Genomic DNA, 15,797 nt, shown 5'->3' with positions numbered 1-15,797 from the left:
GCATTTTCCCCTATAGTTAAAAGTGCAGCATTACTTCTCACCATCAATAGAATGGAATGCCAACTTCAAGCACACTGAGAATTCATGGAGTGACATTTTTGGATGAATACAATGTTCTCAGTTTACAAACACTTCAAATAAAACGCCCGAGCATTTGATAGTTATCTCCACCGTCGTCAGCAGGAGACAGACAATGGAAGAGACAGCTACTTAAAGCTGAAGTGTTTTATTCATAGTGACACAGCTTGTAAAGTGAGAAGCTATTATTGTAGAATGCCACAATGAAAGACTCCAAAGATACAGAACATTCTAAAGTTGACAATGGCAGTATGTGACAACTGGTAATCATAAGAGCCTCCCAATCAGTCTGGACTTGTTCTTAGTCACGTTAGTTTCACACAATTCAGTTGAAAAGAAGCTATCCATCAGCAAATGTAGACAAAGTGAAAAGTCTGCACGCAACAAAACTGTTCAAGTTCCAATTGACTTTTATGGCAATGAAGGTAGCCTGTCTTCCATGAAATAATACAGAAAGGGAGTGGCTGTTTCCCCAATACAGTGAAGTGATGGCAGAGTAGTGGCACAAGGGCTCAGAAAGACCTTAGAAATTACAAGCATGCTTTTAATGGAAAACTGGTCAGTATGTTCAGTTAGAGAAGTACTTGGCATGAAAAACTCAAGTTTTTCTTTAGCTATTTTGATATAGCTGTTTGCTTCTCAGTGTAACATGAACGAATGCCATGCATTATTGTCAACAACATTAATTTGAGTGCTAAGTATATTTTCATTTCAATACAACAAACACAAGTACTCAAATTAGGGAAAAATGAAAAGCAATGAAGAAACACAAGCTTGCAAGAAATAACACTGAAACAGGAAAAAATAGCCATAAGATAAAATGCTTTTTTTCTGCCTGTGCATATCACACATTTCTCAGTGATCTACACTTCTCCCCAGTGGAGACTTGGCCCAGAACATTAAGAGGTAAGAATACTGAAAATGGGCTAAATAAGTTTTTTGAACAGTTTAATGTCCGATGTTCATACTGAATGACATGTGCAAGACACAGAAATTTAGAGACCTGGAACACACAGTCTGTAGATCAAGTTTTCAACATGTTATGAAAGGTGATTTCAGCTGTCACTTTTCCCGCACATATTATAGTTAAAGGGGAGTCAGCTCTTTGCTGTACAGAACTGTACAATTTGCATTTTATCCCAGGTATATCACTATCAATTTACACAAAGCTAATAAATAACTTGAAAATTTCAATTTCTCATTACATATGTTACTTTATCTCTTAACAGACTTACAATAATTCTACCATCATCAGCACAGTATACCCCTTCAATTCCTTGAATATGTAACTGTAGATTATCTAAATGTAACGACAAAAGCACCCAACATTGACTCCTTTGCACATATATAATGATTTCTCTTCACGTTGAAAATAGTGACTCATACTTACTCTCAATTAATGCAACTCTCTTCATTCTTTTACTTTGGCCAGATACATAATAACTACTTCCCATACACCTAACACCACAGTATTTAAATTTCTCAAACAATATTGCTGGCACAAGAAAATGTTTTGAAAAAGTCACAGAAAAATCGTATTTGCTGCACTACGGTATTATCTGATTGATCAATTGAAAAGTGCCATTTTTTTATGAGGGTACAATTGTGAAAACAAACTGATAATGTGGAAGTGCTGGATTTTGACAGATGTCAAAAGATACAAATTCCAAACAAAACTGCAAGCTAGATTGTAGTTTATACCAGGATCCTCATACTATTGGCAATGTTATTAGTGATATAGCTACCGTACATGTGCAAATGTTTTCAAGCACATCAGACAAAGAATAGGTTCAGAATTGGATACTCTGAGATGTAACAGCCTGTATTTTCCACTGTTGGATACTCTGAGATGTGAACTTCTCATATTGCTAGAATTTTCCTCTATTTAAGGACCATGTGGTAAAAGGCAAAAGATTTCCCCCCCCCCCCCTCCCCCACCACCACCACCACCACACACATATATATTTACTACCTGTTGCTGTTGTGCTCTTGGCGTCTCTTTCTCTGAAAAGTGTCTACTGAATACATTTAACTTCATAAACTTGCCATGATGGATGCCCTTTATGATATAATAAATGGAACATTTAAAATACCTGCCAAGGGTGTCCTTATAGCAATTTCATTTTCAGATGAAGACTTGTGGAATAATCCTATATTAATAAAAAACTGTAGCTGCTTCACCTTCCAGTCCATCTCTTCTTGAACGGCTTGATGACCCATTAGTCTGAAAAAACAACAGCTGACAGGTACAAAACTGCAAAGAGGCAACAATGCTACAATTCTGAACAAAGTCAATAAAAATTATATGAGTTATTTGAATCTGAAAATGCTCAACAAATGCCTAACGACAGTGAATTTAAAAAAAAAAAAAAAAAATTACTTGAATTTACATAAAATTTCTAGGTTACATTTGAGAATCAACAATGCAGAAAGCATACAACAATCACAAAATGCAATGTAATATTTCCAACTGATACACTTTCTCAAATGCTGTTTTTATTTAATTGCACATGGAAATTCAAAATATACTTTAAGCCTTTTTATTTCTACAAGCCTAGAACAGAGATGATTTTTTTTTTAATTTTTTGCCCATTTAATATTACTCAGGATCTGCTGGGCTAATAATTTAGTCTCCTACTGGTTAACTATTGATGACGAGACATGCATATTGTACATTTTTATTTCACTCTCTGTGAAAATTTAGTACTGCTGTTTTATTGATCAGTTGGTTTAAGCGGAACCAGTTAATGAGTAACTCTGCGACAGAGTTTATTTTTTCTTACAGATGCTAATTTTTTAAGCTTCTGTTATAACTGTCGTGTCAGAAAATAATACAGTTCTGGACAAAGACTCACTATAAACAGCACAAGTATTTATGTGAATGACAGTGGCCCTAGCTGGAAAAGAGTTGGGACAGTAAATGAAGAAACTATCCAGGTTTCTAAATCATATATCCAAGCCACAGACTGGGCACCTATGTATAATTTAGAAAATGCCAATTCAAAGTACAACTTTTTCAGTAATGAAGTGGCACTGAGATTTGAAAGCAACTTCCCAAAAAGGATATACAAGATCCAAACCACAAAACATACCAAAAAGCCCTGGATAACCACTGGTATTAAGATTCCATGCAAAAGGAAACGAGAACTGTACATTGCCACAAAAAATTCAGACTACCACACCCAGCTAAATCACTATAAAAAATACTGAAAAGTACTAAGCAAAATTATTCAGAGTCAAAGAGTTTGTACCTGTGCTCCAAAATTAATAAATCTAGTAACAAAATCAAAACTGTATGGGAAGAGATAAAGAGTGAGACTGGTGCAAATTGCCCCAGTAGGTCCCAAAACATTGTTCTCAATAATGAAGATAGACAGGTACAAAATCAAAATACTGTGGCAAAAATTTTCAATGAGCATTTTCTAAGTGTTGCTGAGAAAGCAGGTCACAATGGCTCCTTAGAAGAAGCATTAAAAATACTGAAATGTCATTTCCCAAACTCCATAGAGCAGACAGGTATAGCCCCTATAACAGTACAGGAAGTAAGAAAAACCATTATTTATTTAAAAGCACAAAATTCAACTGGTGTTGATGACATCTCTAGCAAATTGCTAAAAACCTGCTGCAATTAGTTCAGTGAAGTCCTAGCTCATATATTCAATGCCTCTCTCAAACAAGGTATCTTCTCTGAAAGGACGAAATATGCTATTGTAAAGCCCCTCTACAAAAGAGGCAATGCCTCATATGTTAAAACTACCAGCCTATCTCTCTCTTGCAAAAATACATTGATTTTGCAATCTGTCTAAAGTCTTTGTGTCTACCTACAGTGCAAACAACAGAAAACAGCGCTAGATGGTAACAATAGTCACATAGAAGGGTTAGAGTCTGACTGGGAACAGTAAAATATGGAGTTCTACAAGGTTCTGTCCTTGGTCCCTGCTATTCCTCATATATATCAATGACCTACCATTGTCCTCAAACAAAGGAAGCAATTTTACAATGTAAGCTGATGACACAAGTATTGTGATGGACAGTAAGATACCCTCTGATCTAGAATTAAATGCCAACTGTTTACTTGCGGATGTTCTGAAATGGTTCACAGTACATTCTCTATCAATAAACCTCAGCAAAACTAATTACATTCATTTCCATTCTGGTCACAAAAGTCCACAGGAAATAAACATTATATGTGAGAGCCAGCAGATAGAGCGCACAGATTGTTTGAAATTCTTGGGCAAATATATAGATAGTAGGCATAACTGGGAACAGCCCATCAACCAAACCCTGAAAAGGCTCAGCTCCGTAACATTTGCCATTCGGATAATCGCCAAAATCGGAGACATCAATGTCTCAAAATCTGTTTACTTTGGTTACTTTCATTCATTTATGTGTTATGGAATAATCTTATGGGGCAATTCACCACTATCGAAAAAGGTTTTTTACAAGTCAGAAAAAGGTTGTCCAAATTTTGTATGGAGTGCCTCCAAGAATCTCATGCCACAATCTTTTTAAACAAATAGGGATCCTAACCACTACTTCACAAAATATATTTTTAATCATGACATTCATGCTTCACAATCCTTCTCAATATGAAACTACTGAAATGTACCATCACCATAATGCAAAGAGGAAATGTGACATACAATGTGACCTGAAAAATCTGTCCCTTGTGCAAAAAGGTGTGAAATACACATACACAAAAATCTTCAATGCACTTCCAAGTAATATAAAGTGTCTATGAGACAAAAACGTACTGTTTAAAAATAAGCTAAAGGAGTTGTTGCTTGAAAAAAGTTTCTATTCTCTCGAAGTAGTCTATAGCAGAAATAGCTAATTTCTTTCCCAAATACTATTGTATATTCCTACCCCAATATATCTTGTTGTGTTAATCAGATTAATTGGTAACCTGTAAAAAGTTGTTTGGACAAAACCAGAATGATATATCTGGAACTCTGCTTGTGTGTGTAATTTTATCTTACCGATTGTGTTTCCAACTTATATTATTAATCTTTGTTTATTGTCGTTATGGAAACTAATGTAATAATGAATTAAATGTTTTTTACTCGTTCCACATCCATGTGTTAACATCTACAGAATACGTATTGCAATAAATAAATAAACATAAATAAATTCTTTTGTTAATTCTGGAGATATGTCTATTAGCTGCCTTTTATAGTCAATGTGTATTAGAACCCCTGCACTGAAAGACCCAAGTCGAAACAAGGCCCCGGGGATAGACAACATTCCATCAGAACTACTGAGAGCCTTGAGAAAGCCAACCATCAAAAAACTCTTTCATCTGATGAGCAAGATGTACGAGACAGGCAAAATACACTCAGACTTCAAGAAAGCAGGTGTTGACAGGGGTGAAAATTACCAAACTATCAGTTTAATAAGTCACGGCTGCAAAATGCTAACAAGAATTCTTTATAGATGAATGGAAAAACTGGTAGAAGCCAATCTCAGGGAAGATCAGTTTGGAATCCATATAAATGTCGGAACACATGAGACTTGTAGACTTAGACAAAGCTTTTCACAATTTTGACTGGAATATTCTCTTTCAAATTCTGAATGTGGCAGGGGTCAGATGCAGGGAGCAAAAGGCTATTTACAAATTCTATAAACTATTGCCATGAACCTAGAGCTTTCTAGTTCTAATACTATATGTAAGGCAAGCTATCTAGTATATGCAGTGCTTTCATGATGTGGCTAAGTATACTAGTGGGCCATATTGGTAAATGTAATAGCTAGGCACTGGGTGTTGCTTGAGTGACTGGTATAATTGATTCTCTGTTTATCTGCGCTGACATGTGTATGTTACGTTATGGTGCCTGGTATGTGTCATTGTGGCCAATGCTGACCAGATGTACAAAGTTCTGATCTATTAACTCTGTATACTTGTCATGTCTTAAGAAATTTAAAGTAATTAAAATCATTTGGAGATCTGGTTATTTACACCTTCAAACCAAAGAGTTCCCTTTTTTTAAATTATCAAAACATTTTTAGACATGGAGTTCAGTTTAAAGTAACAAACTTTTTGAGACCAAAAATTAAGATTTAAATATTTCACTCAGTTCAGAATTCTGAAGGTTCATAATTATAGTAGTGAGTTGTTTTGAGCTGAAGAGAGAATCATTGCTATATAATTGAGAGTTTGTAAATCACGCCAGCTTTTGTAGACAACTTTAGCCTGCCTTTTGTGGTGCTGCCAATTAAGGACCTGCAACCAATACGGTTTGCAGTTCCAGACTACGTTGCTGATCCTTGTTGCAAGAGTCTGTTACAGCTGACTTCACATGGTGTAATTATGCCTTCATTGCTAGGCAGAAGATGAGCTGTTATTAGAAATTTGAATGAAGTTCCACTCAACTGTATCAATCGAATAAATCCAGCTCTCCACTCCTTAACCGTATATTTGCCACAGAGAATAAGGCTGGTTCAAAACTCAGTACAAGTGTATCTAAAAATGACGTGAACTTATTTACAGTCTAGAGCTACATAACTGACCAATGTTCATTTGTCAATGCATTCCTCGCATCCTTAAAAAAACCAAACATAAGGAGAGAGAGTTTTGAAAATCAGAAGGTACGAACTGATGTGATTCTTTTTCTATGATGTCACAATGATCTACAAAATCTAAAAATAAATAAATAAAAACAATTTAACTATCAAACACATTGATTCCGCATCGCTTACCTGTAGCGTAATTTGTATATTCAGTTGGGATGTTTTCTTGTTTTAAATAAAGTACAGTTGCCATAAAACACTGTCTGCCATATCATTTTATAGCATACACTAATTTCGTATCATTTTGAAAAACAAAACACCAAATCAAAATATTACAAATATGATGGAAATTCAATGCACTTACTTTGTATAAAAACACTGCAATTTTTTAAAGTACTTTTCCCAGTTTCCCAATGGGAAATGATACATAGCTGCAACTATTAGATTTACTTTTGAGGCAAAAGTTGCAGTCCTGAAGTCCTTGTTAATATAAAGTGAGGGAAGTAAGACCACGTTCAGGTTAAAGATACTTCAACTCTTAAAATTTTATCAGAAAATTGTAGAAGTACTCTTAACAAAGTTCTTGAATTTACTACGCTCCAGGAACATGCTCGTGTGCAAATTATTCTGTGACAGTGAAGTTATCACATCGCACATAACAGGTGTAGGTGACATCAAGCTGATTGTTAGATGTTTTAACCAGCTACCCGATTTTGCTGTGACAGTTCTAGAGTCATTCAAAGAAAATCTACAGCCAGTAACACACAAATAAACAGACCATGCAAAACTAGTTGGAGGTGACTAACCTACTGATGACAGACTGGAATATACAGGGTGAGTCACCTAACGTTACCACGGGATATATTTCGTAAACCACATCAAATACTGACAAACCGATTCCACAGACCGAATGTGAGGAGAGGGGCTAGTGTAATTGTTTAATACAAACCACACAAAAATGCACTGAAGTACGTTTTTAACACAAGCCTACGTTTTTTTAAAATGGAACCACGTAATCAGTGCCGTTTGTTGCATTGTAAAATGTTAATTACATCCGGAGATATTGTAACCTAAAGTTGACGCTTGAAACCTCCGACGTTCAGTTGCGTGTTGTAACAAACACGGGCCACGGTCGGCGAGCAGCATCTGCAGGGACATGTTTACGATGACGACCGTGTTTACGTGTGTGGCTGTAGTGCACTGTTGTGGTTTGGTCTAGCTGTCGCAGTGTCCGCATATAGCGCTTGCTGCTATTGTTATTCTGCACTCATCTCCACACGCAGACCAACTGCAGTACACCGTGTTACCAGACGTCTGTGATAGTGTAGCGTTGTAGGAACTGTGACCATGGTGCATTCGAACTCTGAAAAGGCGGAGATGATACTCATCTATGGCGAGTGTCGACGAAATGCAGCCGAAGCCTGCAGGGTGTATGCAGAACGGTACCCGGACAGAGAGCATCCAACGTGCCGCACATTGCAAAACATCTGCCGCCAACTGTATGCAACAGGTATGGTCGTAGCACGCAAACGGGCCCGTAACAGGCCCGTCACAGGAGAAGCAGGTGCAGTTGGTGTGTTAGCTGCTGTTGCCATGAACCCACACGAGTACACGGGACATTGCGAGAGCCGGTGGACTGAGTCAAAGTAGTGTCATGCGCATACTGCATCATCGCCGCTTTCACCCGTTTCATGTGTCGCTACATCAGCAATTACATGGTCATGACTTTAATCATTGAGTGCAATTCTGTCAAAGGGCATTAACAAAATGCATTGCAGTTCTACCTGTTTACCGATGAAGCGGGTTTCACAAACCACGGTGCTGTGAATCTACGGAACATGCGTTACTGGTCCGTGGACAATCCTCGTTGGCTCAGACAGGTAGAGCGACAGCGACCGTGGACTGTAAATGTATGGTGCGGAATCATTGGCGACCATCTCATTGGTCCTCACTTCATTGCAGGGGCCCAAACAGCTGCAACATACATCGCATTTCTACAGAATGATCTGCCAACGTTGCTCGAAAATGTCCCACTGGAAACGCGTCGATGTATGTGGTATCAGCATGATGGTGCACCTGCACATTCCGCAATTAACACTAGGATTACCCTTGACCCTAGCCAGGATGTTCAACGGGCGTTTCATAGGACATGGAGGACGCATAAATTGGCCAGCCCTTTCTCCTGATCTTACACCTCTGGACTTCTTTCTGTGGGGTACATTAAAGGAGAATGTGTACCGTGATGTGCCTACAACTCCAGAGGATGTGAAACAACGTATTGTGGCAGCCTGCGGCGACGTTACACCAGATGTACTGCGGCGTGTACGACATTCATTACGCCAGAGATTGCAATTGTGTGCAGCAAATGGTGGCCACCACATTGAACATCTATTGGCCTGACATGTCAGGACACACTCTATTCCACTCCGTAATTGAAAATGGAAACCACGTGTGTACGTGTACCTCACCCCTCATGGTAATGTACATGTGTGTCAGTGAAAAAGACCAATAAAAAGGCGTTAGCATGTGGACGTAATGTGCTGTTCCAGTCTCTTCTGTACCTAAGGTCCATCACCGTTCCCTTTGGATCCCTACGTAATTCGGTGCTCTCCGATACACACGATCGAACAGCGGAGGAGTGGTACTCAAGCGTCAACTTTAGGTTACTATATCTCTGGATGTAATTAACATTTTACAATGCAACAAACGGCACTGATTACGTATTTGTTTATATGTTCAGATGTGCTAACAAAACTAACAGGGTTCCATTTAAAAAAACATAGGTTTGTGTTAAAAAACATACTTCTGTGCATTTTTTAATGGTTTGTATTAACCAATTACACTAGCCCCTCTCCTCACGCTCGGTCTGTGGAATCGATTCGTCAGTATTTGATGTGGTTTACGAAATATATCCAGCAGTAATGTTAGGTGACTCACCCAGTATATGGATTCACTGCAGGGGGTACAGACAGTCATGCAAAGTACTTCTAACACGTTTCCTGGGAACTATCTTTAACAACTAGTTCAGCAGCCTACATATAGCGGAAATATCTTAGATCTTGTAGCCACAAACAGACCAGACCTAATTGACAACGTCAGTATTGGAAAGGGGATTAGTAATCATGATGTCATTATAGCAACTATAGTTACAAAAGTTAATAAATCAGTTAAGAAGGCTAGGCGAGTGCCCTTGAAGCATACACAACACATTTTCTTCATAAGAACACTTAGATCCTCCAAGCCTCTTAATGGTGTGTGTTGGAGGCCTCATTATGTATCAAAATAATTTGAATCACCTCTATGTGCCATTCATAAATGATATGTGGGGATGTAGAAAATCAGTAAGCATCAGTATAGATTTAATTTTTCCAATTTTACAGTAACGAGCAATTTGTGAGTATTACATTTCTCAAAATCTAGGAAATTGTACTCTATCAATCTGAACAGTAAGAATCTCTGTGGTGCAAAACATCTCTCTTCTAACATATGTCACTCGAGTTGGTTGCCCATTTCCACAATGCTATCATGCCGATTAAGTATTTCCATTCTGTACTATTAATCCCATCCTTACAGGTTCAAGACTGACTAGTAATGTTCAAGAACCTGTCAAATGAAGTTTTACAGCTATCTTTGTAAACCATTTACATTTCCTTGCACTTCCTAAAATAAATCTCAGTAAGGCACCAAACTCTCCTACAAACAGTTTTATGTAATCGATCCACATTAAATTACACAAACAATGAAAAACTCTTTCCACGTAGTTTTAAAAACTGTTAATTGCTCCATTCAGAAATTATCATAGCTTCTTGAATATCTCAACAGCTCAGTTAGAAGTGTTAACAAATACAGGAAAGTACTTGCTTATTTGTAAAAAGCTATGTGTAAAATATCACGAATGTTTTAAAATCAATAACAATATTGCCTGGAACCAACTGTAGCAGTAAGAGGACACATTTGTATCAATCAATAATAAATATGAGAGTCTTATGTTGTGATTCCAACAATATGGACATGAATGTGCAATGAAACAAAATCATGTAGCAATTCCAATATATATTATCACGGTATCAATTGATTCTGATCTTATATATGGCCACAACAATAAACCTGTTAAATTAGTTTTCCCTTTAAAACTCAATCCCATATTGTAGTTTAATAGGTGCTTACTGTGTATATTTGTTGTTGTTGTTGTTGTTGTTGTTGTGGTCTTCAGTCCTGAGACTGGTTTGATACAGCTCTTCAGGTTACTCTATCCTGTGCAAGCTTCTTCATCTCCCAGTAGCTACTGCAACCTACACCCTTCTGTATCTGTTTGGTGCATTCATCTCTTGGTCTCCCTCTACGATTTTTACCCTCCACGCTGTCCTCCAATACCAAATTGGTGATTCCTTGATGCCTCAGAACATGCCGTACCAACCGATCCCTTCTTCTAGTCAAGTTGTGCCACAAACTTCTCGTCTCCCCAATCCTATTCAATACTTCCTCATTAGTTATGTGATCTACCCATCTAATCTTCAGCAATCTTCTGTAGCACCACATTTCGAAAGCTTCTATTCTCTTCTTGTCCAAAATATTTATCGTCCATATTTCACTTTCATACATGGCTACACTCCATACAAATACTTTCAGAAACGACTTCCTGACACTTAAATCTATACCTGATGTTAACAAATTTATCTACTTCAGAAATGCTTTCCTAGCCATTGCCAGTCTACATTTTATATCCTCTCTACTTCGACCATCATCAGTTTTTTTGCTCCCCAAATAGCAAAACTCCTTTACTACTTTAAGTGTCTCATTCCCTAATCTAATTCCCTCAGCATCACCTGACTTAATTCGACTACATTCCATTATCCTCATTTTGCTTTTGTTGATGTTCATCTTATACCCTCCTCTCAAGACACTGTCCATTCCGTTCAGCTGCTCTTCCAAGTCCTTTGCCGTCTCTGGTAGAATTACAATGTCATTGGCGAACCTCAAAGTTTTTTATTTCTTCTCCATGGATTTTAATACCTACTCCAAATTTTACTTTTGTTTCCTTTACTGCTTGCTCAATATACAGATTGAATAACATCGGAGAGAGGCTACAACCCTGTCTCACTCCCTTCCCAACCACTGCTTCCCTTTGATGTCCCTCGACTCTTTTAACTGCCATCTGGTTTCTGTACAAATTGTAAATGGCTTTTCGCTCCTGTATTTTACCCTTGCCACCTTCAGAATTTGGAAGAGTATTCCAGTCAACATTATCAAAAGCTTTCTCCAAGTCTACAAATGCTAGAAATGTAGGTTTGCCTTTTCTTAATCTTTCTTCTAAGATAAGTCGTAGGGTCAGTATTGCCTCACGTGTTCCGATATTTCTACGGAATCCAAACTGATCTTCCCCGAGGTCGGCTTCTACCAGTTTTTCCATTCGCCTGTAAAGAATTCGCGTTAGTATTTTGCAGCCCTGACTTATTAAACTGATAGTTCGGTAATTTTCACATCTGTCAACACCTGCTTTCTTTGGGATTGGAATTACTATATTCTTCTTGAAGTCTGAGGGTATTTCGCCTGTCTCATACATCTTGCTCACCAGATGGTAGAGTTTTGTCAGGGCTGGCTCTCCCAAGGCTGTCAGTAGTTCTAATGGAATGTTGTCTACTCCCGGGGCCTTGTTTCAACCCAGGTCTTTCAGTGCTCTGTCAAACTCTTCATGCAGTATCATATCTACCATTTCATCTTCATCTACATCCTCTTCCATTTCCATAATATTGTCCTCAAGTACATCGCCCTTGTATAGACCCTCTATATACTCCTTCCACCTTTCTGCTTTCCCTTCTTTGCTTAGAACTGGGTTTCCATCTGAGCTCCTGATATTCATACAAGTGGTTCTCTTTTCTCTAAAGGTCTCTTTAATTTTCCTGTAGGCAGTATCTATCTTACCCTTAGTGAGATAAGCCTCAACATCCTTACATTTGTCCTCTAGCCATCCCTGCTTAGCCGTTTTGCACTTTCTGTCGATCTCATTTTTGAGACGTTTGTATTCCTTTTTGCCTGCTTCATTTACTGCATTTTTATATTTTCTCCTTTCATCAATTAAAATCAATATTTTCTCTATTACCCAAGGATTTCTACTAGCCCTCATCTTTTTACCTACTTGATCCTCTGCTGCCTTCAGTACTTCATCCCTTGAAGCTACCTATTCTTCTTCTACTGTATTTCTTTTCCCCATTCTTGTCAATTGTTCGCTTATGCTCTCCCTGAAACTCTGTACAACCTCTGGTTTAGTCAGTTTATCCAGGTCCCATCTCCTTAAATTACCACCTTTTTGTAGTTTCTTCAGTTTTTATCTACAGTTCATAACCAACAGATTGTGGTCGGAGTCCACATATGCCCCTGGAAATGTCTTACAATTAAAAAACCTGGTTCCTAAATCTCTGTCTTACGATTATATAATCTATCTGAAACCTGCCAGTATCTCCAGGCTTCTTCCATGTATACAAACTTCTTTCATGATTCTTGAACCAAGTGTTAGCTATGATTAAGTTATGCTCTGTGCAAAATTCTACCAGGCGGCTTCCCTTTTCATTTCTTAGCCCCAACCAATATTCACCTACTACGTTTCCTTCTCTCCCTTTTCCTACTGATGAATTCCAGTCACCCATGACTATTAAATTTTCGTCTCCCTTCACTATCTGAATAATTTCTTTTATTTCATCATACATTTCTTCAATTTCTTCATCATCTGCAGAGCTAGTCGGCATATAAACTTGTACTACTGTCGTAGGCGTGGGCTTTGTATCTATCTTGGCCACAATAATGCGTTCACTAAGCTGTTTGTAGTAGCTTACCCGCATTCCTATTTTCCTATTCATTATTAAACCTACTCCTGCATTACCCCTATTTGATTTTGTATTTATAACCCTGTATTCACCTGACCAGATGTCTTGTTCCTCCTGCCACCGAACTTCACTAATTCCCACTATATGTAACTTTAACCTATCCATTTCCCTTTTTAAATTTTCTAACCTACCTGCCTGCCCGATTAAGAGATCTGACATTCCACACTCCGATCCGTAGAATGCCAGTTTTCTTTCTCCTGATAATGACATCCTCCTGAGTAATCCCCACCCGGAGATCCGAATGGGGGACTATTTTACCTCCGGAATATTTTATCCAAGAGGACACTATCATCATTTAACCATACTATAAAGATGCATGCCCTCGGGAAATATTACGGCTGTAGTTTCCCCTTGCTTTCAGCCGTTCGCAGTACCAGCACAGCAAGGCCGTTTTGGTTAGTGTTACAAGGCCAGATCAGTCAATCATCCAGACTGTTGCCCCTGCAACTACTGAAAAGGCTGCTGCCCCTCTTCAGGAACCACACGTTTGTCTGGCCTCTCAACAGATACCCCTCTGTTGTGGTTGCACCTACAGTACGGCTATCTGTATCGCTGAGACATGCAAGCCTCCCCACCAACGGCAAGGTCCATGGTTCATTTGGGGGGGGGGGGGGGACTGTGTATTTAGGATTTACTTATTCCACACTGAAATTGTTTAGATACCACAAGTACAGCAAGTATATTTGTTAAGTTCCCATCATACACCTTACAAACTGATGAAGGTTCAAATGTATCAGTAATTTTCCTCCACAAATTAGAAGTTCCATAGCGGTTTTCCTCTCATACTGCTGGGATAGAAGAAAGGATACTTACACCCAGGCTAGGAAGTAACACCAAGCTGAAGTTTTCTTACAATTTAATGGAGTATTCTTTATGATAAACATCTCTGACAAATTGAAAATGACAATCACGTGTTTTTGGAGTGATCATGCTTCTAGTTTTAATTGTATTTTATGTTTTTTATTCATCAGTGAGCCTCTGAGTAACTTCAAATTTATTTTAAGAATTTTTTGTGCCATGTTCTCTCAGTTTCTAACAATCTGTTTCAAAAAACAGCATGAGAACTGTCAAATGTTGCTGATCTCCACAAGAAACCATGACTGGTCAAATGCATATAATGTACAAGATAGACTATTAACCAATATTCTCCTACCTGGTCATTAGCTGTGCAGCATAAAGACGTTCCCAACCCGTCCATGATTGTTGATCAGCTTCATTTGGTCCAGTTTTCCGGCTTGATGATCCATTCAAAATGTGGCGATACATTTTGGCAAGTTTCTTTACCCCTTCAGTATTTAATTGTTTTGAAATCAACTGTACAGTCTTAGTACCTGAAACAACACACCCTTAAAAATAATGTGAAATTGCAGACACCAACATTAAACACATTCATATTGTAGTTGAAAAGTACACATGTGGAATAACACGAAAACACAGCCTTCAGCTGAAAACTGGTCTGAAACGACAACGCTATACTGGTCATCACTCCACTGAGAGTTCTATGCCATCTCCATCCTGTCTGTGAAATTACTGAAAGTTTTGATTTGGAATATACTGTTAGGCTTTGTATTTTAAGTAACATTCCTTTGTCACCTATTCCCCAACCGGGTGCATGCCAGGTGCCTAATAGGGGGGCTAGTGGACGTAACTGGAGGTTTGAAGGAAATTAAACAACTCTTCAGCAGAGAAGAAAACCTTTGGTAGGGTGCAGACAGCAGAGGAAGCAGCCTCTGCTTTCTGAAGGCTAAAGAAGAGAGGAAGTACTGTCTTGTGACAAAGAGAGATCTTCAAAGGCTGAGGGGGTAAACCCTTACAGATAAATGTCAGATGCATTAGGCTTAGTAGGCCAGCAGAAGAGTAAAATATGTTATTGCAAGAACCACTGACAAAAGGATGAAAAACTGGAACTCAACAACAAGATAAAAACAAGTTCAGAGTGGGAATATTAAATGTAATGTAACAGCAAACAGTGAAGAGATTGTAGACATAATGGAGAGGAGAAAGATTCACATCATGGAAATGGGTGAGACCAAATCAAATGGAAAGAACTTACAACTGCTAAGATACAGGTACAAATAATACTGATATGGCGACAATAAAGCGGCAAGGAATGGAGTGGGTCTTGTGTTTCACAAAGCCACTGATCCTATTACAAAGTGAAAGGATAATTAAAGCCAAAGTGAATGTAGGAAAAGGAGGAGGAGGAGGAGGAGATTAGTGTTTAACGTCCCGTCGACAACGAGGTCATTAGAGACGGAGCGCAAGCTCGGGTGAGGACAAAGTAAGAGAGTATTTGAATGCTCAGATCGGCATTGACAGAAATGGATCCAA

The 15,797-nt window shown here is 38.3% G+C and overlaps 1 protein-coding gene across 2 annotated transcripts in view; it reads right to left on the bottom strand.

Moving 5' to 3' along the window:
* The window catches only part of LOC124545417 (myb-binding protein 1A), a 110,343-nt gene that overhangs the window by 59,467 nt on the left and 35,079 nt on the right, over positions 1-15,797 (bottom strand). For both annotated transcript variants that reach the window (XM_047124334.1, XM_047124335.1), the window contains 2 exons: positions 14,620-14,797; positions 2,172-2,302 (listed from right to left, as the gene is read on the bottom strand). In XM_047124334.1, the coding sequence (XP_046980290.1) occupies positions 2,172-2,302; positions 14,620-14,797 (309 nt within the window). The remainder of the gene's footprint in view (positions 1-2,171; positions 2,303-14,619; positions 14,798-15,797) is intronic.

This window comes from Schistocerca americana, chromosome 8 (assembly GCF_021461395.2).
Source record: "Schistocerca americana isolate TAMUIC-IGC-003095 chromosome 8, iqSchAmer2.1, whole genome shotgun sequence".
NCBI classification, from domain to species: Eukaryota; Metazoa; Arthropoda; class Insecta; order Orthoptera; family Acrididae; genus Schistocerca; species Schistocerca americana.
Note: the sequence above shows the minus strand (reverse complement) of the source record. Positions and strands in the feature narration are given on the sequence as shown.